This window comes from Aedes aegypti, chromosome 3 (genome assembly GCF_002204515.2).
Source record: "Aedes aegypti strain LVP_AGWG chromosome 3, AaegL5.0 Primary Assembly, whole genome shotgun sequence".
Taxonomy (NCBI): domain Eukaryota; kingdom Metazoa; phylum Arthropoda; class Insecta; order Diptera; family Culicidae; genus Aedes; species Aedes aegypti.
In genome coordinates, this window is record NC_035109.1 from 234,939,944 (window position 1) to 234,965,351 (window position 25,408).

Sequence of the window (25,408 nt, forward strand, 5' to 3'; positions counted from 1 at the left end):
AATATTCGCATGAAATCTGCAAAAATCAGTGATGAAGTATACTTCATTTGAAGAAATCAATAAACAGATAATAACCAATAAGCTTTCTGTTGGATATTGTGATTTTATTTTCAAAATTTTATTATATTCCTGTAGCTACAGAATTTTTACCCCAGAAATTTTGGATTATTCGACTTTGTATTATTAGCATGACCCGAAATGTGCTAAAATCCTAATCAAGCTTTTACGAAAACATTGATCAGAGTGTCCATAATTTTACAGAAACCGTGTCTAGAATACCTTCAGAATCTCACTCAATAGTCATTTCGAATGCAACCTTGAAATCCTTGAAAGTGATAAAAAGTATTTCAGAAGAAACCTGCGTAAAACTGTAAATTCACTTAAGGTCCTGCCAAGTTTAACATAGTGTTAGATTGTAGTCTTAGCCAAGATTTTAAAAAAATATGTATTCCTTGAAAAATCTACCTGAATTCAATGAAATCTTGGTTAAATTTCTGTGAGAATCTTTCCAATTGTCCACTTGTTATCCGTGAAAGTCGTGGCTACTTCATTTTTATAATCCTGTCCAGGATTCTGCGTGAATAACGCCCAGGTGATGGTAAATATTATTTCCAATATTCTGTGAGAATATTAGGCTATGATTCAGTGAATTTATGTATGAAAATATAGCCTTTTGTCCATAAGTTTTTTTAGCCTGCATTTTTTTTAATGCCGTAGAAAGTCATGGTAGAAATATTGTTGAAACACATGATATTTGATATTTACAATTTGAATCATTCTCAAAAATTAAGCATTTAAGAAGATTAATCAAATAAATACCAAGCTAAAATATTGGCTGAAAATGAAATAGTCTTGGTATTGTCTAACTTCAGGTTGGTAGAATAGTCAACGGGCCAAATATGAGAAGAATCTTCGAACCCTCCGCGGGCCGCACAAAATGAGGTCGCGGGCCGGATGCGGCCCGCGGGCCGTACGTTGGGCAGCCCTGCTGTAAAATAAATCACCGAAATTGAACTGTAAACAACAAAAATACAGATTTTCCAGTGAAATTTACTATTTTACCGACAAAATCCGTGAAATCAACTATTTTACCGGAGAAAATCTGTGCAATCTATTATTTTACCGGAAAAAATCCGTGAAACAAACAATTTTACTGTAACCCTGTGAAATACTAACGAACAGTTCGGTAACAGCATTATTTTCACCGAACTTCTGTGAAATCGTGTGACAGTCGCTCTGGCAGGCATGAGCTTCCTTTTGTTTCAGTTTTTGCACACCACTAACAAGCAATGAAAGCTGGCTTAGCGGTAGCAAGCCTGCTTCCTGATCGGTAGGTCGGGAGTTCGATACCCGGTCTGAACCATTTTCTTCTTTTTCTTTATGATTTCGTTCAAAGATTTTACAGATTGTTCGGTGATTTTTCACCGAAGCTTCAGCTGTTGAGATTACGGTGAAATTTCACCGTAATCCGTAATTTTTTAAGTGTGTAGTCGCTCACAACCTGTTTATCCATACTTTTACGGATTGGGATACAATCAGAAGCAAAATTGTCATGACAATCACAGGACACAACATTGTTGCAACCTTTTCAACTCGCGATTAATCAGTTGTTTCAAACACAAAACCAAATTTATTTTATGCATGCTGTTCGATAGTGTGCCAATGTTTACCAACACAGAGAAAGTTCTCGAAAGCCCAGAAAATCGCTGCGCACGTGGTGATCGATCTTTGTCATATTCTTCTCAAGTGATGATAAACTGATGATGCGGAATAAAATTATTGGAACAAGAATAGGAGATGACAATGTCTTAGTTGCTGGGTGTTGGGTGACAATTTATTCACTGATTACTACCAATTATGTTTCCTATGAATTCCAATCGGCTCAAAAATAATTGAATTTGGAGCTGATAGGATTGATAATCGCTTCATGGGATATTTGGAATGTAACAGGGACATGATCAGAATCAAAATCAGCATGAGTTGGCTACAAAGGTGACTAGAAAGCTTAGCTGATTAATATAGAGTGTAAGGCAACTGTAATGTTTTATTTAGTCTTAGTTAAAATAGTTGTATAATTGATACTGTTTGATATTCACGGAATGTAGTATTCGCCCACTGAGCACTTGGATCTATTTGATACTGTAAATTCAAAAGGCCGTCACCACCTCATCGAAGCTGTCCCCATTCGGGAGTCGCCCCCGATATCATAAATTGTGGGATTCTTCGTTCGTCTGGGAGTCCGTTACCATCACTTCTCGGTTCTCATAGGCCCAAAACTTGTGGAACTCGATCAGTATCGAGACGACAGTTTCTCCATGTCCACTGTTGATGAGGTCTTTCAGGGTTATCCTGCTGGGATCGGCCGGTTTAACCATGTCGAAAATTTCGTCCTTCACGTCGGCAAAGTTGACCGGTTCCGCTCGGTGGGCTGATATTTCGTCCTGAATGCCTTTGAAGAAATAGTTCAACGTGAATGCTGTGAGGTAGCCTTTGTGCTCGACGTCAAGAATGCGGAACAGATAATGCAGACTTTGTGGTTCGGATCGGTTCTCCAGAGCCAACACAAAGTCCAGATAAGTCTTGTAGTCCATTTCACCGTCGTAGGTCAAGCATTCGGCGAACACGCGGTCCAGGAAAATGGGTGTAAGCGTTCCCGATCCGTAGCCGATCAGTTCTTTCTTGCTGAGCATTCCGTTGTGATCCTTGTCCAAGTTCAGATAGTGTCCATAGACTGATAAGGCTGATGGTGCGGAGAACCAGTTCATCTCCTGAGCATCCTTAGGAATCTCTTCGTCTCGTAATTCGAGTAAATCATCCAAAAAACTACACGTCAATATGTCCCGTATCCGGATGCGTCCCGTCCTCAGTGGATCCAGGAAAAAGAAGAACTTCCTTACGGTCGTGCAGACGTAGAAGCTATGAAAGGATTTTTCCAGCCCTTCCAACTGCGGAAAGGTCGGAATCAGCTCCAGAATGTACGATTCCAAATCCGACTCGTTTAGGTAACCCTGTCCGGTGTAATCGTACAGGGACAGGCCAATCCTCGTTTGCTGCAGCCAGACCTTCCGCATGGCGTAGTTGAACAAGGACATGACACTGATCTTTCCCGGATAGCTACTAGATACCAAGAGCCGGGCAAAAGTTGAAGCCGTCAGGTACCTCCTAAACTTGTCCCCAGCGATCGTGGCCACCTTGCAGTAATTCTCGTAGTTGATATACTGCTCTTCGCCCATCAGCGGTGGGGAATGGTGCTTTTCCAGCAAGCTCCACAACAACTTCAGCTCGTTATTGTCCAGCAGTTCTTTGCTGCGCTTCTGCAGGAACAAAGTCCGAGCTTCTTCCCGGAGTTTTTGGGCCAGCCCATCGGTGTTTTTCGGCAGTTCGAAATGGAACTGCGGAATGAAGCGGTACGATTCTGATCGTCCGGATTGGTCAATCATCCGTTTGAGCTTCCCATGGGAGTTGATCTGCTGCCGATACTGCTGGAAGAGAATATCTTCGATTTCATCGTCCGTTTTGGATGGATACTGCTGGCGAACACCTGGAAATGATAAGGGTTAACGTACTGTTGGGACAATTCACTTCAAACTGGTAAATCTTACAGTTTTCATTAACATTTTCTAAATTATTGAGCAGTTTATCTCGAAAACTCATTGTGTTTATGTTTTCGGGATTTTCTGACGTTTTGTTCAGTTGCACTGAACGAAATCCCCTGCCATGAATTGAATGATTATTGCCTCATTCGAGCCCCATGCCTATTTTCCGACAAGAACAAGATGATTTTCATCTTTGTTGAAATCTCGCGTAACTTTTCAAAACGGCCTATCTAACATTTCACACATTTCGAGTAAATCGAGCTTGAAGGTTGTGAAAATATATTTTGAAACTGTATCAAAATGAAACAATTTTTCCCCACTGTGTTGCTTGTAGAGGGAAGCAGTGAAATCGAGTTCAACGTAAGAAATGAAATTTTGTCAATTTATTTGGAAATTACACTATAAAAACATCAAATAAAACGTTTTGACCAAAAATATGTACATTAGAGTGATGCAAATTTTGAAATGTTGGCTCCCCAATGCTTAAACAATTTATATTATGGTAAATAGCGTTCTCCCAAAGTTTGAAATGATTCGGAAGTAATTTGACTGTGCACAAGCCATTTGAAATTTATATGGAGATTACAATGGAAAACGCCAACTTTTTGTGTTCAGGCATCTATCTCTTCGTCTTAATATTTTATGGAAAAGTGAACAAATTCTTTTAATGTGAAATCCTCCCAGCTACAACTTTGCCGAAGACCACTTTTTGATTGGACCTCAGGATAAATTGTTATTCATCATCATAAAGTTGGTTTGTATGTAGCATGCTCCACCAACTATTCGGCAGGCAACAATGGTGCTCCTGGCGGGAAGAATAGATCAAAGTAATCCAGGCTACTATGTTCTACAGCAAAACAGCAGTGTGACTCTGAAAGTAATTGAATGATCATCTCAGCATGGTTTAGACTTTGATATCATTAATAACAAATTATCCTTACGTCCCATCACAATGTGGTCTTGGGCAAAGTAGTAGCTGGGAAAATTTCACATGAGTAGAGTTTGTTCACTTTTCCATAGATTATTATTGTCGCACCGCCACCAAACCGGATCGCGCCAGTGAGACTCGCGACGCGCCTCAACTCGCCGCATTTTGAAATCAGTTTTTTAGTGTGGCGCTGCATTCTTACGATTTTTATGAACACAGCGCACTATTCACATATTAGCTGCGACGCACGGGTCCTGAGAAAACAATAATTTTGAATAAATGTTGGTCTTGATTTCTACCGGATACATAATATTACGAGCAGTCAGAGGACTGAACACAAAAGGTTTGTCTTTTTCATAGTAATTTCCATAGAAACTTCAAATGGCCTGTGCACAACCAAATTTCTTCCGAATCACTTCAAATTTTGGGAGAATGATTTTTATCATAATTGACACCGTTTAAGCATAGGGGAGCAAAAACTACAAAATTTGCATCAGTCTAATGTACATAGGATAAATCACAGGACGTTCTGTTTCAACAATTTAATGTAATTCTATTGAATTTGGCTCAGTGTATCAATGTTCGATCAACTCGCAGCTCTCGGTCGGCTGTCATTCGAATCTTGCGTATTTTGAGCATTTTGAGCAACTCTGATGGGGAACTGTCAAAAAGTATTCCTCGAACAGCCGTAACAGAAGCACTGTGCCTCACTCGATCGGAATCGGGGGAAAAACTATATCCGAGATGGCCAATCCGGAACAGCAGATCCAGCAGGAGAAGGCAGCCCGCCGGGCAGCCATCCGTACCGAGTACTGGCGGACGATGACCAACCCGCACGGACATCTTCACGGCGAAAGTGGCGGTGTGGTAAGTGTTTGTGTCTTTTCGCTAAACGGATGGTTATGTCATCGAGAGGGGAATCTCTTTGGCCATCAAAACAATACTTATCCTAGAAGATGAATCTCATCGAAATTTTAAATGCTTTCTATCGTCGTAGTTCGATACCGGTTTGGCGCGCTTCCAAGCCATGCGAGTGAATCACTTCGAACACTTCAAACCAACGGGACGCACCCTGAAGATTGGCTTGCTCAGCACCGTTATTCCGATTGTGGCCTACGCTGTGATGTTGAAGAAAGAACGCGACGCACGGGAAGAGCAATACCGCACCGGACAGGTGGCCTACAAGGATCGTCGATTCAAGTTTATCTAAGGAAGAAAAGTTGCTCAGAGCCAACGAGTAGAGAGTGAATTTCGGCTGCAGGAGGGAATGATGCGAAACAGAATTCGATTGGTAATGTAATAAATTGAAAAACATGTTTATTTTTCCTCCAACTGTTTGTCTCTGCTAATAACGTGATCTTCGAACTTGACCATATAAGTGGTGCCTTTGTGCCAGTGAGCGGAAACTTGACATGTCTGAAACAAGAAGAAAGGTAATTTAGTATCTGGAAGTACAATATGAACATTCTGAGAGAATTGAAAATCAACGAGACTATTTTGGGCCCATTCACAAATTTCATAACGCTAGAGGGGGTGGGTGGGTGTCGTGAGGCTGTTACGGCTCATACAAAATTTGCAAAATATTCATACAAAATTCGTTACGAGGGGGTGGGTGGGTATCGAAAATGGCGTTATGAAATTTGTGAACAAACCCTTTACAAGTCAAACTGATTCTTTTGATAAAACGTGACTTAATATTAACCGATGGTGAGACTCTTCTTACATTTCAATAAGGGTTTGAAGTAATTATTATGTATCAATCATTTGGAATCATGTATCAGAATAACTAAACTTTAGTATGTTGCGACTATGTCCTATCCAGGGCAAGCAATCGTCAGATTCGTCACAGTGCGAAGACGAAATAAAAATAGACATCGTCATCCAGTATAATAACTCTGGCAGGTCGTCGTCTCGTCATCGACGAAAGAATGCACGACAAACGTCAATCCAAAATCGTAAACGAACCACTTTGTCTTCATTCCGTTCGCTCCCCTGTCTCAAAGGAAGGAGGCGTTTATTGTATATTCGCTGGCTATGCACAAAACGGCGAATGCCATCCCATAATTGCTTGTATTGGCAATTTAACCCGTACGCAGGGCCGCATTTACGTCCAAGGGGGCCATGGCCCCCTGGCCCCCACATTTTAGGGGCCCCCACAAATCTCACAAACATATCTGTAGATGTTTTTTACGAATAATAGAATCAATCAGGCATTGCAGAATTCTATCTCATTTTAGTATGAAGCACGATCAAAGCAAGCAAAGAAAAACATACCATCTGTTGCGGTCCATGATCGTCATTGTATCGCAAGGTGTAACAAGTCTGATAAATGGAAGCAGTGAGCGAGAGCCCCAAAGAGAAAGCGATGATAAAATCCATTTTTCTCGCTTGTTTACTCTTGGGACAGGTATTTTTCTTTACTGGCACGATAAACAATCTACGAGCTTCCAATAGCAATAGTGTCCCCCAGGCTTGGAGCATGTTTAGAGGAGTTTTATCATGCACTACTATCCCCCCAATCTGATCAAAGTTGTAGCAGTAGACGATAAACAGTCTCTCATAATGTGCAGCATGTTATGATAGTTACAGAGAGCGATTCGTGAGAGATTCTCTCAACTTTCTCAGGATTCAATCCCTGGAACTGTATCATATGATTTGAATTTTTTTAAGTAAATCCGGAAGAATGTGCAAAATTATGCAAGTAAGATTACTAAAACAAAATATTAGAACATTCAAAATGGGATTTTGTTTATTGACTTAACGAGAAATAAAAAAAAATGGGAAAAATACAAAAACGATTTGGATAAACAAGTAAAGTACTATCATTTGCAGAAAACCAAAACATAACCTAATAGGAATCAGCGGATAAGAGTTTAATTCTCCATCAAAGAATTAGGCCAGATATTTATCTTTTTTCTTTTTTGTAATTAAGAATTCAGATATTTTCTCAAATATTCAGAGATTATTCACAAAATTTCTTCAGGGGTTCATCTTCTTCTTCTTCTTCTGGCATTACGTCCCCACTGGGACAGAGCCTTCTTCTCAGCTTAGTGTTCTTATGAGCATTTCCACAGTTATTAACATAGAGCTTACTATGCCAATGATCATTTTTGCATGCGTATATCGTGTGGCAGGTACAAAGATACTCTATGCCTTGGAAAGTCGAGAAAATTTCCAACCTGAAAAAATTACTGGAGGTAGTATCATCGGAGGTAGTATCATTGGAGAGCTCAAGGATTTTCTGGTGAAAATTCTGCAGAAAATGTTCTATACATCTTTCATAAAGTAGCTGGAAGAATTTCTGAGAGAATTGGTAAAGGAATCTCTAGAAGAAATTTTAGATCTTTGTATGAGTTACTGAAAGTATGATGAAATCTTTGGACAAATCATTAGAAGATTCCTTGAAGTTTTTCCTCGAGACATGTGAGACGAAATTCTTGAAGAACTTGCTGAACATCCGCGTCAACAGTCTTCGAATATTTCTCTGGAGCCTGTAAAATTTTACAGCAGGGTTCACTACAATTAGAATAAGGAAATAAGAGACTCTAAAGACTATTTTGATTAAAACTAGAGACCTTAGAGACCGTCCATTAAAAATGGCAACTTTTTAGACACTTAAATTTAAATAAATAGAGACCTGCTACCAGATCCACACCAATTTCTTACCCCCAAAACTGTTAAGTAAATCTGTATGTTAAACTACTTGAATATCAAAACATACATAATAAGTATAATCTGAATTAGAGTACCAATAAAAAGGGATTCAACAAATGAATGTTGTTGTTGACAAATATGCCCGAAAACATCTAATTCAACCTGTAAACATATACAATCCACAAAGCTATGTGAAATATCAAAGAAAATATTAGTTAAATTAATTTAAATTTAAAATTGGTTAACGTTTATGAGAAATTTGGATTTTTTTTGTTAAATTTATCATTTGCAAAAAACATTAAAAATATCTAGTCTATTCTAAGGTATCAAAATATTTTTCCGAGGAAAGGGCCCACACAAGGCAATGGCCCCCGGGCGCCCAAATTTGTAAATCCGGCCCTGCCCGTACGACTGATGCTTCAACAATAGCTCTGTTGGAAAGCGTGTGACGTTGACGATTCAGAAATCGTTGTTCACACGTTTTGTTGTTTTGTTTTTGTTTTATTTCTTCAAAAAAGGCTCATAATCTATCGACGCCACGGTTCATATTTTTAGTCGGCTCAGAGGTCCCGAACGAAGATTCGACTATAACGAAGGAGGCTCATTTGTTCGTCATGACGCCGAGCCTTTTGTGGCGGACAACTGCAGTAAATCGTCATCCAACGATGGTTGAGTGACGATGACGATTCTTTTTTAGTTTCGTCGACGACTTTTTCCATTTGACGGTGACGATTGCCTGCCCTGGTCCTATCTGACATTTTCTAATAGTTCAATCGTTTGCAAACAATCCTGGAAACTGCACGTCAAAAAGAGGATATCAAACTTTATTACACTATTTTATACTTTATTTTATTAGTAAACTAATACCGAAAAATAAAAAAAAAAAATGTTTCAAAATGATCCTGCCAGCATTTTTTTTTTATGATTTATGTGCTGTCGAATTAAAAAAAAAGAAATTTTATAGATTTTTTGGAAAAAAAAAATCGATTTTTAACTCTGTCTCTTATAATCCGATTCCAATATGGTTATGAATGATGTCAAAGCTTTCAATCGACGATAAAAGAGCTCAAATCGGTTTAAAAATAGCTGAGAAATTGATCAAAACGTAAAAAGTTGAATAATTTAGAATAAATTTATTATTTTTTCCAGCACCTTACAAAATTCTTCCATTGATATCTCTGTAACTAGTAATCCGATTTCAATGAAAATTTGAAGGCTTATGAATGAATTTGAATCGGTTTAAAAATGGCTGAGAAATTGATCAAAATGCAGACACTCGAAAATATTAGAATAATCTTTTCCTACACTGAGAACAGCGTTGCGGTTGAAAATACTATATCAGAGGGTTAAATTAAATACACAACGCCACTTGATTTGTGCAGACTAAATTTGCATTTATTTAGAATATTTTGTGCATTCAATTTTACCATGGCACCATTTGTATAGTAAAAATTACTATATCATGGTTAAAAACTTGCAGCAGACCAGATTCGAACCGAGGATCTGGCGATTGCCAAGCGCGAACGCTAGCCGCTCGGCTATCGACGCGGTTGGATTGAGAGGGAACAAAACGCAAATAAAAAGCGTTCATGATAGCTCAATCGTGGTTGGGATAGTAAATTTAAAAACACGTTCATGGTTCTCATTACTGCAACGCTTGTTTCAGTGTAGTACTTCGCGATAGGTACTGTTTGAATCATAACTCTGTAACGAAAAGTCCGATCGCAATGACATTTAATAGCGTTCTATATTGTCGAATTCGTTTTTGAACCCAGGTTGGAACTGGCGCAACCCGTTCTGAATCACAGTTTCAACCCCAACCCGATTCAGGTTCGACCGGACTACAATTTGTTTGACGTTTGTTTGTTTATGTGTTGATCACCGACCCAGTTCCTAAAAACGAAAACGACATATGATTGTTGTAGCTTCCATTTGGAGCTAAAAGTGTTTAAATCGGCTGACAAACTGAGATAATTTTTTTATCTTATCTTATCTTTGATTCATAACTGTGGTATGAGTTTTAATGCCCCACAGTTATGAATCAACGCTTCTGTGAATACGGTTAACATTTCATTTCTTACGGACCGAAAAAATATGCTTAAGCATATTTTAATTGATTGCAATGCTGTACAGATTTATGGTTCTCGTAAGTAAAATATGTTCTGGAAATTGCACCCGTATTTGATGAGATATTCCCGTTCTAACTTCTAATCCAACTATGATCCATATCTGTGAGGTGACTGTGATGTTTTTCTACATACCAGAGTCTATGAATGGAGAGTTGCGCGAAGAGTGAAACCAAATCTACCTATCGAACTGTCAAACCGTCTACCTATCGAGCAGACCAAAATAGATAGGGGCTATTTTCGAAGACGAAGAACAACTATTCAAAGAAGCCTCTTCGCGCAACTCTCCATTCATAGACTCTGCTAAATACCAAAGACCCTGGGGTTGTTCCTATCTGACATTTTTGAAGGGACACGAAAAACAGAATACCCCCAAAATTGAGTTTGAACCTAAAGGTGTAACAAAATAGAAAAAAAATAATTTTTGGACGTTAACAAACGAAAAACATTCAAAAATTGAGTAAACACGTGTTTCTGGCCCATACTTAACTGTTTGGTACTAAAATTGGGACTGGGCTCTAGGACCCTATTGAAGACATGTCTGATTAACTCTTTATAACATTCTGCAAACATTGACCTTTTGCATAGCGTACTATGGTCAACGTTTGATTCCACCCAATCATACGCAAACCATTCAATTAGGTTTCCGCTACCAATAGTGGATAACCTGAGAACAAAAAAATATAACAAAAATAACGAAAAGTTACATCAAGATTCCCATAGTTCTCGATTACTTTTTCAAATCGACGTAAGTAACTTCCATACGGTTTAGAGAAAATTAATTCAGAAGCTTCACAACCTGTCTTCTAAAACTGTTTTAAAATAAATCATCTTTTTAACATATTTTTTTGTGACGTGTACATTCTTTACATTTTGCGTACAATGAGCACGCGTTCAAAAACTATGGAGTTCCTATTATTTCACACAAGAATTTTATGACAAATTGATAAGCCGTTTTATTCAGTTACTTGCGACGTTTTTCTACCAGTGCAAAATCGGCTCAAGTAGTGTTTTGTTTTGATTCGTGGTTAAGTCACTTTGTTCCTCCACACAGCGGGCGGCGAAAGTAGTGGTTAGGTTGCGAAAGTTGAAAATCTTACTTATCTTACGATTTGGTTCAGAGCGAAACATGTAGAATTTCGTCTGCGAAACACGTAGGATTGATAAAGTAATTTTGTATACCTTTTTTCTTGAGTCTGTATGAATAAGTTTTCGAGAGTTCTCGCATACTCTGAGATAACGCCCTAAAAGCCATTGGTAGCCACGTGTGTAGCTCATTGTTTCTGAGCACAAGAAAGAATAAGCATCCAAACCAACATCACGGGCAGGTAGATAATGATCCTTTCTTTGCCATAGCGTTGTTAAATAACATGAAAATCCATTCAAATGCTCAGAAACAACGAGCTACACACATGGTTACCAATGGCTTTTAGGGCGAGATCAGAAGTTATGCGAGAGTTGATCCTTTTATCACAGACAAACAGACGTCATACTGCTGTCCATCGACCAACTTTTTAACGTTCGATTCGAATATATGGTAGGTGGTCAATCGACCACCCGCAGCGCTCGCGTCGTTTTTGTTCGTGTTTGACGTTTACACACTACCGTCCATCGGCCAACTACAGTGTTTTTAGTATTGGGCGTACATGTTTTCGCGACTATGATTTTGATCGCGATTTGTTCTAAGTGTTACGTCTGTTTCTCTGTGCTTTTATGTTAAACAAAGGAGGGAAAAATAGAAGAAAAAAAATGTTTGTACATGACATTGCTTGAGGCACTATTGGTACTTCTGTTCCGAACAAAATATTTGATTAATATAGATTTTTTTCCTGTCAGCAGCAGAAATTTTGCCACTAGGCGGTGCTAGTGAGCATGAAACTTTTGTTTTGTGGTGATCTCAGGATCCTTACAACTTAGGAAGATGGCGTCTTCGGCAAAGTTGTTCAGTAGCTCAAGGACTACCATTATTTGTGCCATAAAATTTGAAATTTTGACACTAGGCGGCGCTAGTGAGCATGAAATTTTTGTTTTGACGTTATGTCAGGATCCTGACCGCTTAGGAAGATTGCGTCTTCGCCAATGTTGTTTAGTAGCTCAAGCGCTATCATTATGTGAGCCATGAGGTTCGAAATTTTGCCACTAGGTGACGCTAGTGAGCATGAAATTTTTGTTTTGAGGTTATGTCAAGGTCCAGACCACTTAAAGAGATGGCGTCTTCGACAAAGTTGTCCAGTAGTATAGGAAGAGATACAAGGATTGCATATAACCTTCACTATATTGTCCACTGGACAATGTCCAGGTTGTACATTACATATGCGCGAATGTCATGTAGGTAGTACCGTTTTCATGTCGAAGCGGTAGAGCAAAAAGTGCTTAGTACGAATCCACACGTTTCAGGACAGAATTTTGATTTCTTGGTAAGTATGCTAGTTTTAACAATGTTTTGTCTCTAACAATATTTATTTTCCATAGTATTTGTAATCTAACCGGAAATAACCAGCTACAAAGGTGCGCTGGGTAATCGGTAGCCGGTTCTCAAAGATGTTTTATGTCGGCATTTTATTTCGTAAGTAAACAAATTTTAGTTTTAGCTCTTGTTATCACATAATTATTTAAAATAATTTTGTCGTAGAAACTGCAACCACAATGAAATTGACGAGATGCCAAGATGCGCTTTCAACTTACAAGTTTTGAGAGGCGGATCGATTTCCTGCAACACTTTATTTAGTTCTTAAATTTGTATGTACATTTAATCTGAAGCATAAAAATATAAGCAAATTAAAATTTAGTAAATATAATAATTCAAAAAAAAAAATGGTCTGGGTATGTTCTTATTGTATTCATAGAATCCTAATCCCTACAGGGGATTTAATTTTAATTAAAAGCTACATCCTGAAAAATGTTAGGATCGAACATGAAGAATAAAGATCTTTTTGCAATGGAAACAAAGTATAAACTTTGACTATGTTTTCTGTTTGGCTGCAATAGCATGTATTTACTACTCTCTTTATTCGTACAGGTTATATTTTTTGCATATAACATGAACATGTATGTAGAAAGGCTATTTTATATGTCACGCATATAACTCCAAGCATACCTTTTCATACTATGGTGACTTTCATAAGAAACTCTAATAGTGCAGAATTATATGAGTACCATATACCCTTTAATTAGAGAGTTGGCTCAGTGTATCTCGGGGATGGAATTCGATCCCAGGTCCTCGACGTGAGAGGCGTGTGTCCTAACCCCTACACCGTCTTCTAAAATGTGCTATGTGACGCCAAATATATAGCCATTAGAACGATAAAAACATAGTTAGAACTAATCAATGAATTAGTAGTGCTCAATGTTTTGCATCTTGTCAACGAAATTCAACCAAAAGACCCCAAAATATGGAGGAAATTTACAACTTGTTAAAAAATAATAATGAAAGGGTATAATCAGTTAGCTAATAACTGTTAACCTGAATCTCCATTGAGTCAGCACACTTTCAGTGGCGTGAACTTTGGCGCTTTAGTTTTACTGATACGATGGCTATACTAGACATGCAACGATTGCGCATCCAATTATTCATTAAACTTCGTAGAACGGAACCATACAAATCAAGTTGCAACCAGATTCAACAGGCAACTCTCAATACTCATCCCGTACTATTATGTGCACCACTTCTGAATGCCCCAATGAAAAGTGCAGGAAGAATAGTGGAAGCAAAACTTACAAAGCCACAGTTTGATAGTACCGCCTGAATAATGCCGGCCACGAAGACGGCACAATTCAGCGAACCCTTATCTTTCGGCACGCTGATAAATTTATTGACCAGCGGTTCCTTCTCGATGATGTAGTACGTGCACTCGTCATCGGTGGCATGCTCCAGTTTGTCCGCATCCTTTCCGAACAAAGTCTGCAAAGGGAAAATAACGCAATAGAATTATAAAATGTATTTCGCATTTTACAAGGAATGTATCAAAAAGTAGTCGCAAACATTCAAAACGGTATATCACAGGGCATAGCAGATCATGTGGATACTTTTTTCAAGTAAATCTTTATTGGGTCATCAAGTATCGAATAAACCAAACGAATATCGAAAAAAAAATGCAGTCTTAAGATTAAAACAAGGTTTATCTAGCATCAAAAACATTTGTTTTGCTCAAAATGACTTTTTTAAGTGTCTTTTGAAGATTCGGTGATTGAGCTTGTAGAAGAGGTTTTCTCAAGGATGTTATTTAGTTCACTTTAACAAAAATGATCTAAATAATATTAAAGCTTAAGCAAGAGTTATGTTCGATGTCCGCGTGACATGGGAAAATTTCCAGAAACCTGGAGGAAATTTCCAGAACCCCACTAAGTTACGTCGGTGTCAAAAGTGGAGTCATGGTACAAAACATTGCCGCATGGATACTAAATGCATAATTTGCGGAGGTTCTTCTCACGCTAAGGACGTTTGTCCGGTGAAGAAAGATACCAAAAAGTTTGTCTGCGCAAATTGCGGGGCCAGCCATAAGCCTAACTTGTGGGATTTCCTTTCTCGCAAATGAATCGTTGAGGCTCGTATCAGGCACAGGAATGGTAACGTTTTTCGTAGTCGGAATTCCCCAGGCAGAATCTCCAACAATGCTTATTATTCAGTTAATGATCGCTTGCGTAATAATCATACTCATCAGGTTAAATTAAAATTAAATTATAGACGTAAACTTGCTATAGTAATATGCTAAAAATACATACATTCAGCGAATATAGAAAAGTTTAATTAGATGGTCTCAAAGTTCTGTCCTTCATAGTAAATGCTTGCGACTACTTTTCGATACACTGCTTATGGAAAATGTAATAGGTAGTTTGTTCACATCTTTTATATTTACATTTATCAACTCACCTTCCACAGAGTAGTCTTAATGAACAACAGCATATTAATCAGTTTAGTTTCCCTCTTAGAACTGCGTTCCCTAACGAAATACAAATCTATTATTCTGCAACCAACATCCTTCCCGAGATCATGTAGCCTAAAATAGGAAAATAAAGGATTGAAGTTCAATCGTGATTATCGTGCAAGTCGCAGAATCATACTTATTCTGTAAATCTGGAATGGTGTTGACCCGACTCTGGGAATACTGGACCACTTCGGAGAACAGCAACGCGTAGCAGCTTAATGAAACTTCCCCCTTTCCACGGCTCAGCGGTTTGTCCAGGATGCTTACTTTCGGGCGCGTCGATAAGTTCAAATTGATTTTCTCCATTTCACGAAGATTAATCACCGGTAAGCGTTAAAATAACTTTTAAAACTGAATCACAGAACGAAGATCCCAAAATTTTATCAGAAAACTGTTGTTTACAACAACATTCGGGAGCTTCTATCAGCTGAAGTTTTTGACAGATCAGCAGTGGGTGGGGGGCGTGGTGAGTTTCCTTTTCCCCTCTCAGTTGCTCAATTCTCACAATCCAATCAGCACACGCTACACGCTTGGAATGATTGTCACAAGTGCAGACTAAATTGCACCATGAAGAATTTTATATTATTGCGGTTCTTTAGAGAATGTTTCGCTCTGCGGTAGCCGCCAAGTTCTACCGCAGCTGTCAAAGTTCTACCGCAGACTTGAGAACCACTGTATCATTGAACGAAACTATCTAATCAAAGTTTGCTAGTAGAGTCCAAGGCATTGAAAACCAGCCGAAAACAACAGTCATCACCGTGGTTTCCAAGGTTTCGTCGCAGCCAATCGATGACGCGTTGTGAAAATCAGTAATGTGACAGCTGCGATAGCTTTCTGTTCAACCATAGAACGGAAAGTTATCTCTAAAATTGCAATATTATATACTGTTTCACGTTGAAAAATGGGTTAATCAACGTGTAAAGTTCGATTTTGGACCAACTTCGCAATGTCGCATATCGATTTGCAATAGTGCGCATGATGCACACGGTGGATGGCAAAGATGCGCATAGATATACACTACACTCAGAAACACGGGTAGTCACAGAATTACTAAAGTTTATGCATTAATGACTATTTTCTGTCTGCCTCTCTTTCATTCTGCAGGGAATTTTATTCCTATTTGTCAATTCACCTGGGTTGAAGCATCGCTAAGCTTCAACCCAGGCGAAATTACATTCAGTGTAGAAATTCACAGCATCATGAAAGAGAGGCAGCTAGAAAATAGTCATTGATGCATAAACTGTAGTAATTCTGTGACTATTATTATTTATCAGTGTACTGCTACGCGTTGAAAAATGGGTTAACCAAGGTGCGAAGTCCGATTTTTGACCAACTTTGCAGCGTCGCAACTCGCTTCGCTATAATGCGCATTTATGCCCTCCACTGCGCACTATTGAAAATTTAGTTGAAACAACCCATTTTTCAATGCGAAGCAGTATATTTTTACTTGAAAGCTGAATTCGAAGTTACCAATGGTTAAGCGAAGTATGCACTTCAACAGAAAAGTAATCGCCTATCTCGATGCGTGGGAAATTTCTTGCAAGAAATGCGCAAGAAAAGCATTTTTCTTTGATCGCAGTACGCAGTTGAAGAGACATGTCAATTCAAATGGAGCTCACTGTACACTGAGAACAGCGTTGCGGTTGAAAATACTATATCAGAGGGTTAAATTAAATACACAACGCCACTTGATTTGTGCAGACTAAATTCGCATTTATTTAGAATATTTTGTGCATTCAATTTTACCATGGCACCATTTGTATAGTAAAAATTACTATATCATGGTTAAAAACTTGCAGCAGACCAGATTCGAACCGAGGATCTGGCGATTGCCAAGCGCGAACGCTAGCCGCTCGGCTATCGACGCGGTTGGATTGAGAGGGAACAAAACGCAAATAAAAAGCGTTCATGATAGCTCAATCGTGGTTGGGATAGTAAATTTAAAAACACGTTCATGGTTCTCATTACTGCAACGCTTGTTTCAGATGCGTATAGGACCATCAAGCGTGTGCTAGAATAAGGGCGTAAGTCGCATGATCGATTTCTCTTCGTCGATCCTCTCTTCAGTGAATAAAGGTGACAATATGCAAGTTTGTCAGCATTTTTTCACCTCAGGACGCAAGATTGCATCGCTGCCAAGCGGTCTGAAGCGAAAAAATGCCAACAAACCCGCATCTTGTCACCTTTATTCACAGAAGAGAGGATCGATGAAGAGAAATCGATCATGCGACTTACGCCCTTATTCTAGCACACGCTTGATTTCTTGGGCAAATTTTTTTACATTTTCTTGAGCGGAACAGCATACTTAGCTTTATGGGAAAAGTGGTTTAAAATCAGTGTTCAATCTCAAGGGACATTCAATAAATACTTTCAATTGATACGAATATTGTCTTACCCAATGAGAATATATACCGAGGCATGGGGTAAGACACTCATTAATATTGGTATTAATATCCGTTAATACGGATTAATATATATTATTTTTATGATATCAAACAGTGTGGTCTATGTTGCATTTCTCATATATTTTGCTCAATATAGAGAATGGAGGTGAGGATGTTTCAATTACGGTATCTAGATTTAGCAAGTAGGTACATGAAGCTCCCATAACATATTGAACATATTATGGCTAAAAGGTAATTCTGATCCATTCACTCATCATGATATCATGACCATATGGATCTAAGACGAACTGACAATAAACACAACTTGTTTTTTCATATAAATAATCAATTTGCCTTGGCAACTCCGGCAACAGGAAAACAGCAAAACTCCATGCATACTTTATAATTTTCTCAAAATCAATATTAATATCTATATAAATAAAAATGGAGTGGTGTTTGTATGTCACGAAATGGCTTGAGAACGGTCCAACGGATTACCGCAAGATTTTCACTGTTGCACTCCTCAAGGGATGCGATGTGTTCGTGCAAAGAAAAAATGTAGGAAAGTCTCCGGGTTTATCGGGAAAACGGGAGAAGACTAAGGTGTAATTTGTATGGGGAATTTCTTGACGTTTTCCAACAGCCTACTTGATGGCAAAACGAAGTTTGCCGGGACCACTAGTCATTAATAAATATTAATATTTTAATACTGGATTCAGTGTCCTGCCCCATATACCGAGGTGAGGAAAAAGACATTTAGTGTGCGTGCGTGACATCCGTGTACGGTGCAAAATGCTTCACAACTACTAAAGAGCGTTTACGTTTTTTCTCTTTATGAAAACTACATAGCCATTGCTTCTTCTTCCACACCTTATGTCGAGTTTGTTTCTAAACCTAAGCAAGCATGGGAAAATTCACTCACTCACCCGAACGCCACCGATAAAAATAGCAAAAAATCTGCTGCTACCGAACATTCACTGATAGCTGAACCGTACTGGGTGAAGTGTAGCATGAAAGCGTCGAAACCGATTGTGTAATAGGGAGAATCGGTAGGAACACGAAGAGAAATGAATACCAATGGACTGATGCACGAGTTCACTGTCTGTCGTTTGAGCGGTGCCGTGTCATTCACGTAACCATGGCAACGAGTGAATTCGGCACCGCTCAAACTTGAAATCAGTGAACTCGTGCATTGGTGCATGGACCAATGCACAAGTTTACTATTTTGACGTTTGAGCGGTGTCAAATCCAGGGTTTTAAACACGCTAATGGCTGCCACAAACACGCTCACTTTTTGGTAGGGATCAGTCGATTTGACGTTAGGCTTGGGTCGTTTTACAATGAACGGGCCCAAGCTAAACGTCATATCGCCTGATCCCTACACGAAAGCGAGCCTTATTGCGGCATTTCTGGATTCATTCGTTTCCATGGTAACATAAATAACATAATTTAAACATAATATATATATATATATATATATATATATATATATATATATATATATATATATATATATATATATATATATATATATATATATATATTTTTTTTTTTTCTTTTTTTTTTTAAATCCTGTTTTTTGACGCATTTCAGTCCATACAAAATGTATGGAAAAAAAACCCCGATAGAATATTTTAAAACTTTCCGATTATGAAAATAAAGACCAAATACTGATCTCTAGCGAGAAAAAATCCGATGTACATTCGATTTCTATAATCGCCTGGTTCGGATATAGCGTGCGGCACCGCTCAAAAGTCAATGAGTGAACTTGTGCATTGGTCCATACGCTTGTATACCCGGATAAAAAATACAATACAAAAACAATATAACGTATTGAAACAGTACCATTCAATATATTGGAAATACAATACAGTATTTTGTGAAATGACAATACAATTACAGTACAATATATTGTTTTCAACAGTTCACTGTATGGTATATGAGATTTTTGCAATATAATGTATGGGTGGTTAAGTATCGTAACAATACAAATATAGATATTTTCTCATACAAATATTTTGAAAACACAATATGATATATTGTTCATGTATTGTCTTGATAAGCAATTCGTGTATTGTTGTACAATACAAAAACAATTCAACAAACTGTATCATGGTTGCATGTCAGCTAATGTCAAGTGACTTCTAAAAAACTACTTATTTTGACTTTTTGAATATTTTCCACCCAACATTTCTTGCTTTTTGAACTTGTTTTGTTTATTTCTTTCAGCAAAGCTACATAGAAAAAAGCAACAGTTGTTTTACGCGAAAATAGGAATTTGACCAAAATTGTAAGGTATAAAACCAATTAAAAACAATACAATGTTCTGTTACAACATATTATATTGTTTTTGAATTGTATATCCAAACATGAATAATATTGCTTCGACATTCAATTACAATACGCTGTATTGTATCCAATACGTTATATTGTACATTAATGGTTTATTCCATTCACTGAATGATACGTTTTTATCCGGGTATGCGAGGCACGAGTGAACGCATTTAACATCTATTCGCCGAATGCATTGAACTGACTGAGCGGATTCCTACTCATTGAATAATTTCGTGGTGTGGACTGCCTGTCAGAGAATTGCATTCAGCTGCTTTCGGCTTTCAGAATCGGTAGCGACTCAATCAGTTGCCGTTTTTGTTTCGCTTAGTGCTCGCCGAAGAAGCAGAATGAGCACTGGAAATTGAAACGTTCGGCTTGGTTAAAGAAACGGCTTTCTCGATCCCGATTGTGCGTGAAAACTAGTGAGGGAAACGCAATAACTGAGTGAGTGTTTCTCATGCTTGCTTACAGAAGTGGTTCAAAATCAGTGTTCAATTTTAAGGGACATTCAATACATTCAACTGATATGAATATCGTCTAACTCAATGCATGTGTATTAAGGCCTTTTGGTGCGTCATCACAAAATGGCTTCTCCTAAAATCATTAACAGATTGTTATGATAGTATTGGTATTTGCAGCATCTATGAAATATAACCAAAGACAAAACAAAGACCTCCATGTTCCTTGCAGTTGCTCAAAATTTCATGGCACATAAAGTAGTAGAGCAAAATCTAGAATGCCGTGAAGTTTACTGCGATCTGTCAAACTTTGGTACCTTATGCAGTATCAAGGGACCGAATGCAGTACTAGAAGTAGTACCCAATCTGAAGCCGAGTGGAACGGACCTGATATAACTGCTCATAACCTGATTTTATGGATAATTTATACGAAGAAAAATGCTTCAGGTGATATTTCAATATTTAATCAACACTTTCAGATACAGCATTATCAGTTTAGCGACAATCTCGGAAAAATAACAAAGTTATGAAGACTTCATTGAAGGTCATATATCATAACATGAAAATTCACCTTCAAGTCGCTTGCGCTTCCTCTCAATCTTACTATTTTTGGGTCAAAATTTGAGGTTTCATTTTTTAGGGCCCATTCACAAATTTCATAGCGCTGAAGGGGGTGGGTGGGTGTCTTGAAGATGTTACAGCTCATACAAAATTTGAAAAAATGACATACAAAATGCGTTACGAGGGGGTGGGTGGGTGTTAAAAATGGTCAGTTTTGGCGTTATGAAATTTGTGAACAAACCCTTATGTGATTTGAATTTAGAACCGAACAGCACATGAATTTTCGGTTTTGAGGCATTTCAAAAAATAAGCCGCACCCCAATGAATTGGTCTAATATCCATTATGCGAAACAATAAACGACAATTAGAACTCGGACTTAAGCTTACTCAACTGTTCAAAACTGTTGAAACTACAAACTTCGGTTAAGTTCGGTATCGGCATTCAATTCAGTGCTTCGCCGATGCATAAGTTAGCACCTGAGAGAGACTCGCGAAGAGGAAAAATATCAACGTCATATGCAGCCCAGATTCCCCTCTCACGAAACGTCAAATGCAGCCCACACTGAAACAAGCATTGAAGTAATGAGAACCATGAACAAGTTTTTAAATTTACTATTCCAATCACGATTGAGCTATCAAGAACGCCTTTTATTTGCGTTTTGTTCCCTCTTAATCCAACCGCATCGATAGCCGAGCGGTAAGCGTTCGCGCTTAACAATCGCAAGATCCTCGGTTCGATTCTAGCCTGCTGCAAGTTTTTAACCATGCTATAGTAATTTTTACTGTCGAAATGGTGCCATGGTAAAATTGAATGCACAAAATATTTGAAATAAATGCAAATTTAGTCTGCACAAATCAAGTGGCGTTGTGTATTTAATTTAACCCTCTAATATAGTAATTTCAACTGCAACGCTGTTCTCAGTGCACCGTTTTTATGGCTGAAAAAGTGAAAAGTATTGTGCTCAAAGTAAATTGTTATTGAAAACATCAGTCAGCGGAGCAGTTTTTTTTTTCAAAGTTGCTGATAAATCTAAGCAGAAGATTAATTATTTCTAATGTCTGTTACATTTGCTGGCATGAAATTTCACTCAAACAGCTATTAATGATTCGATGTGATGCAAACTCAATCATTTTCTGTTGAGAGGTTCATGTGAGGATTTGAACGGCTTGCGCATAATTGGGTCCTAAAGCCCTGTCCCAATTTTAGTGCCAAACGCTTAAGTTTAGGCCATAAACACTTGTTTACTCAATTTTTTAATGTTTTCCGTTTGTTTAAGTCCACAAAACATTTTTTATGTTTATTATTATTTTTTGTCACACCCCTTGGCTTAAACTCAAATTTTGGGTGTATTTTGTTTTCCGTGTCGCTTCCGAAATGTCAGATAGGAACAACCCCAGTGAAAAAACTATAACCCCTGTGGTGTTTTTGTCGACTGAGCGAACGTCAAACATGATCTTAAGTGTCAAGGTTCATTTATGGACCCAATTTTTAAATTAAAGTTTAAACATGATATAGCCGTTATTTGAGCGGGAAAAATTGCTAAAATAGTTACAGTAACATGCTCTTTCGTGTTATTGAATAAAAACAAGATTTCATTCAACATTTTAGGACCCTATTGGCATAAACACAAAGTGGAATAAGAAAAAAACTCAGCAATCACAGAAAAAGAAGACCGTCTTCGCGAGTCTCGTCTCAGGTTAGCACTAGTTAGAATGCCGACGCTGAACTTCGTGAACATTTGTTGGAAAATTTCATTATTAGGAACTTCGGTTTAAAGTTAAACCAAATGCACAATAAATGAAGCAAAATGTCTTACTATTCAGTATTCTTCTAAGGCTCTCGTTTGATTCTTGGAACTTCCACTTAAAAATGACACTTCGAGAATTAGTTTATAGTTATGCAGAAATATTCGAATCGTTTAAAATTACTTTTAATTTAATTTTGACCATCTTCATTTTTAGTAAACACTGTGTGCGGAAAGAAAGCATATACCCATAATGTGTGAAAACTGCTTAGCGTGGGAGCGAACAATCGTAAACAAAGAGAAAAAAAAACTCCGGACGCGCGGAAAACCAGAGAGAGAGGAACCCTTTAAAATGCGTCACTCTCTCGCAGTTAACTCATTCTACGCCAAACAGTGACTTCGGTAAGGCAGAGGGGCAGTGTTTATAAGAGCTGTTCTATCATATAATTTTGGGCAGCAAAGTTCAAAGTGAAGATTTTTGTCAGTTTTTAAGTGTTATTTCATATCAACTCATAGACTGATTTTAAGTGGTAAGTACAGCAGGCTAGTACTGGTCAGCTAGTGTAATTATGCAATATTGTTTCATCATTCAGAACTGCATCAAACTTTCGATTCATGCTGATTGAACCAATACTCGTATACCCGCATTTTATCCCTGATCTTTTCTTTGTTACATCCCGCAGGAATTATTTAAGTGGACAATAAAGTGTGTAGCAGTGCCCGCACGGAACATCCGAAACAAAATGAAGATTCTGATCCTCTTGGTGGCCTTCGTGGCGGCAGCTAATGCCGTCTCGCTGTACGAGCTGGTCAAGGAAGAATGGAACGCATTCAAGGTGAGTGTTCCCAAAAGTTCTAACGGAGAAGTTGATCTACCTACCCAATCAACATATTCTCCATTTCCTGTTATCATTTTCTATTGCGTTTATGGTTTCCTGATTTGCCAAAACATCTAAGTATAAATATACGACGCATTAGTAAACTAAACGCGATTGACTTGTCGTGCGTGGTTTGACTACAATATGCGTATTAGGGTGTGGGTTATTTTCCGACAATTATCAAAACCAAAATTTTGTGAGCTATTTTGAATTTTTATCTCACAATAAGAGAAACCTCGAAGTTTAAGTCAGAAATATGAATGTTCAGAGGTGGTGTAAGCGACTTGAAGGTGAATTTTTATGTTTTAAAAAATGATCTTCCGAGAAATTTTCAAACTAACGTCGATTTTTCTCGATCAATTTTGAACCGTTGAGCACCATTCTTTTCAAAATTGAATTTATGATGTTTATTTAAAAAAAAAACATCAAACTTGCCTATTATTAGTTTTAGTATTAGTCAAACTACTGCTTTTAATTTTCCTCGTTTTACTAAAAAATGAACTTTTTTTCACCATAAACATATATTCCAAATATATTTACATATTATTGCTCTAAATGATATGACTTAATTCTTAAAAAAATATTTAAGGACATGAATCTTCAACTAAAAATTCCATATATGTATTCTGAACGTATGCAAGTAAAACGGTAATATTAAAGATTAAATTACTTATTCTACTTTTCTACCGTCTTTGCAATGATTTTCAATTTATTTCAAAACGAAAGTATTTTACGCTTAATCGAGAATAATGTTACACAGGGTGTCCATCCATCCGAGAAAAGCGGAAATACGGGGTTTGTTTCAGTGTAAAGCATTTGGGCGAAACTAAAAACTGCCTGTCAACTTGTAACTAGCTATTTGATTTGATTTATTGTGAAAAGATATTGAACAAATTCATAAAAGATTTAATAGAACACAAACATTCTTACAAGGGTAGATTAGAGTTTCTTTTGGTTTCATTTAGAGTCATGGCACATTTTTAATAAGATCTTTGCAAGATTCTCCACAAGAATTGAAGCAATAATTTACCAATTATATAAAAGTTCTTTGATTTTAGAAAAAATCTTAGTAGATTCGTAGCGGTTGGCGAAAAGCTGCACCAAAAATGATGTCAAAGTTCTTGGGAGATCTATTGAAATTTTGGGCAAATTTATTAAGTATTATTAAGTATTTGACCCATTCTCACCCCCAACGACGGTACACAAATTTCACTGAAGCTTTTATAACTTTGTAAATTTATGCTACAATCCTTTGTGACACCTCTAAATCCTAATATTGTTGACTCAAACTTTGAGGTTTCTTATTTTATGTGATTTGAATTCAGAAGAACACACACACACACATTTTGAGAATTTTTGAGAAAAGTAAGCCACACCCTAATGCGTTTGTACTCAAGCATAGAGGAAGTTTGTAATCTAGTTCGTGTACCTACTTACCTATCCACATAAGCAAAGAAGACAAGTGAAAAGTAACAGTCGTTAATTTCGGCTGTTCCATGGGAAAACGGCAAAATTGCTTTGCTTCAGGAAGTATGTCTTATCAAAAAAAAAATCGTTTTACGGTGAAGCGTAATCTTAAGTATGAAAGTGTGTTCTATTCTGTTGTAAATTATTTCTAAGAATAATTCTTAGGACTACTTAAGGTAAAACAGCTAAGAGTACTAATCTCGCAAAGGCAGCCTCCTACAATAGTTGCATTTTGTACACTATCATAAAGCTTAAAATAAGAGGATCAGGAACTTTGGCCTACCATTTCTTCGGTTTAGTACCTTTGAAAACGTGAGTAGTGGCACAAACCAGCCAAGTTTGGATTCCAAGA

General features: G+C 37.6%; 4 protein-coding genes across 4 annotated transcripts in view; 2 read left to right on the forward strand and 2 right to left on the reverse strand.

Moving 5' to 3' along the window:
* Window positions 1-2,013: 2,013 nt before the first annotated feature.
* Window positions 2,014-3,718, reverse strand: LOC5576224 (serine/threonine-protein phosphatase 2A regulatory subunit B'' subunit gamma). Its single transcript, XM_001655952.2, has 2 exons — window positions 3,603-3,718; window positions 2,014-3,541 (listed from the first exon to the last, which is right to left on the reverse strand). The coding sequence occupies exons 1-2, from the start codon at window positions 3,652-3,654 to the stop codon at window positions 2,205-2,207; spliced, it is 1,389 nt and encodes a 462-aa protein (XP_001656002.1). The 5' UTR covers window positions 3,655-3,718; the 3' UTR covers window positions 2,014-2,204.
* Window positions 3,719-5,131: 1,413 nt separating this feature from the next.
* Window positions 5,132-5,856, forward strand: LOC5576223. Its single transcript, XM_001655951.2, has 2 exons — window positions 5,132-5,391; window positions 5,522-5,856. The coding sequence occupies exons 1-2, from the start codon at window positions 5,269-5,271 to the stop codon at window positions 5,732-5,734; spliced, it is 336 nt and encodes a 111-aa protein (XP_001656001.1). The 5' UTR covers window positions 5,132-5,268; the 3' UTR covers window positions 5,735-5,856.
* LOC5576222 (trafficking protein particle complex subunit 5) lies at window positions 5,811-15,670 on the reverse strand. Its single transcript, XM_001655950.2, has 4 exons — window positions 15,366-15,670; window positions 15,175-15,301; window positions 14,023-14,205; window positions 5,811-5,940 (listed from the first exon to the last, which is right to left on the reverse strand). The coding sequence occupies exons 1-4, from the start codon at window positions 15,533-15,535 to the stop codon at window positions 5,842-5,844; spliced, it is 579 nt and encodes a 192-aa protein (XP_001656000.1). The 5' UTR covers window positions 15,536-15,670; the 3' UTR covers window positions 5,811-5,841.
* Window positions 15,671-23,089: 7,419 nt separating this feature from the next.
* The window catches only part of LOC5576221 (cathepsin L), a 55,188-nt gene continuing 52,869 nt past the window's right edge, over window positions 23,090-25,408 (forward strand). The window contains exons 1-2 of the mRNA XM_001655949.2: window positions 23,090-23,241; window positions 23,395-23,547. Of these exons, the coding sequence (XP_001655999.2) occupies window positions 23,455-23,547 (93 nt within the window). The 5' untranslated portion in view covers window positions 23,090-23,241; window positions 23,395-23,454. The remainder of the gene's footprint in view (window positions 23,242-23,394; window positions 23,548-25,408) is intronic.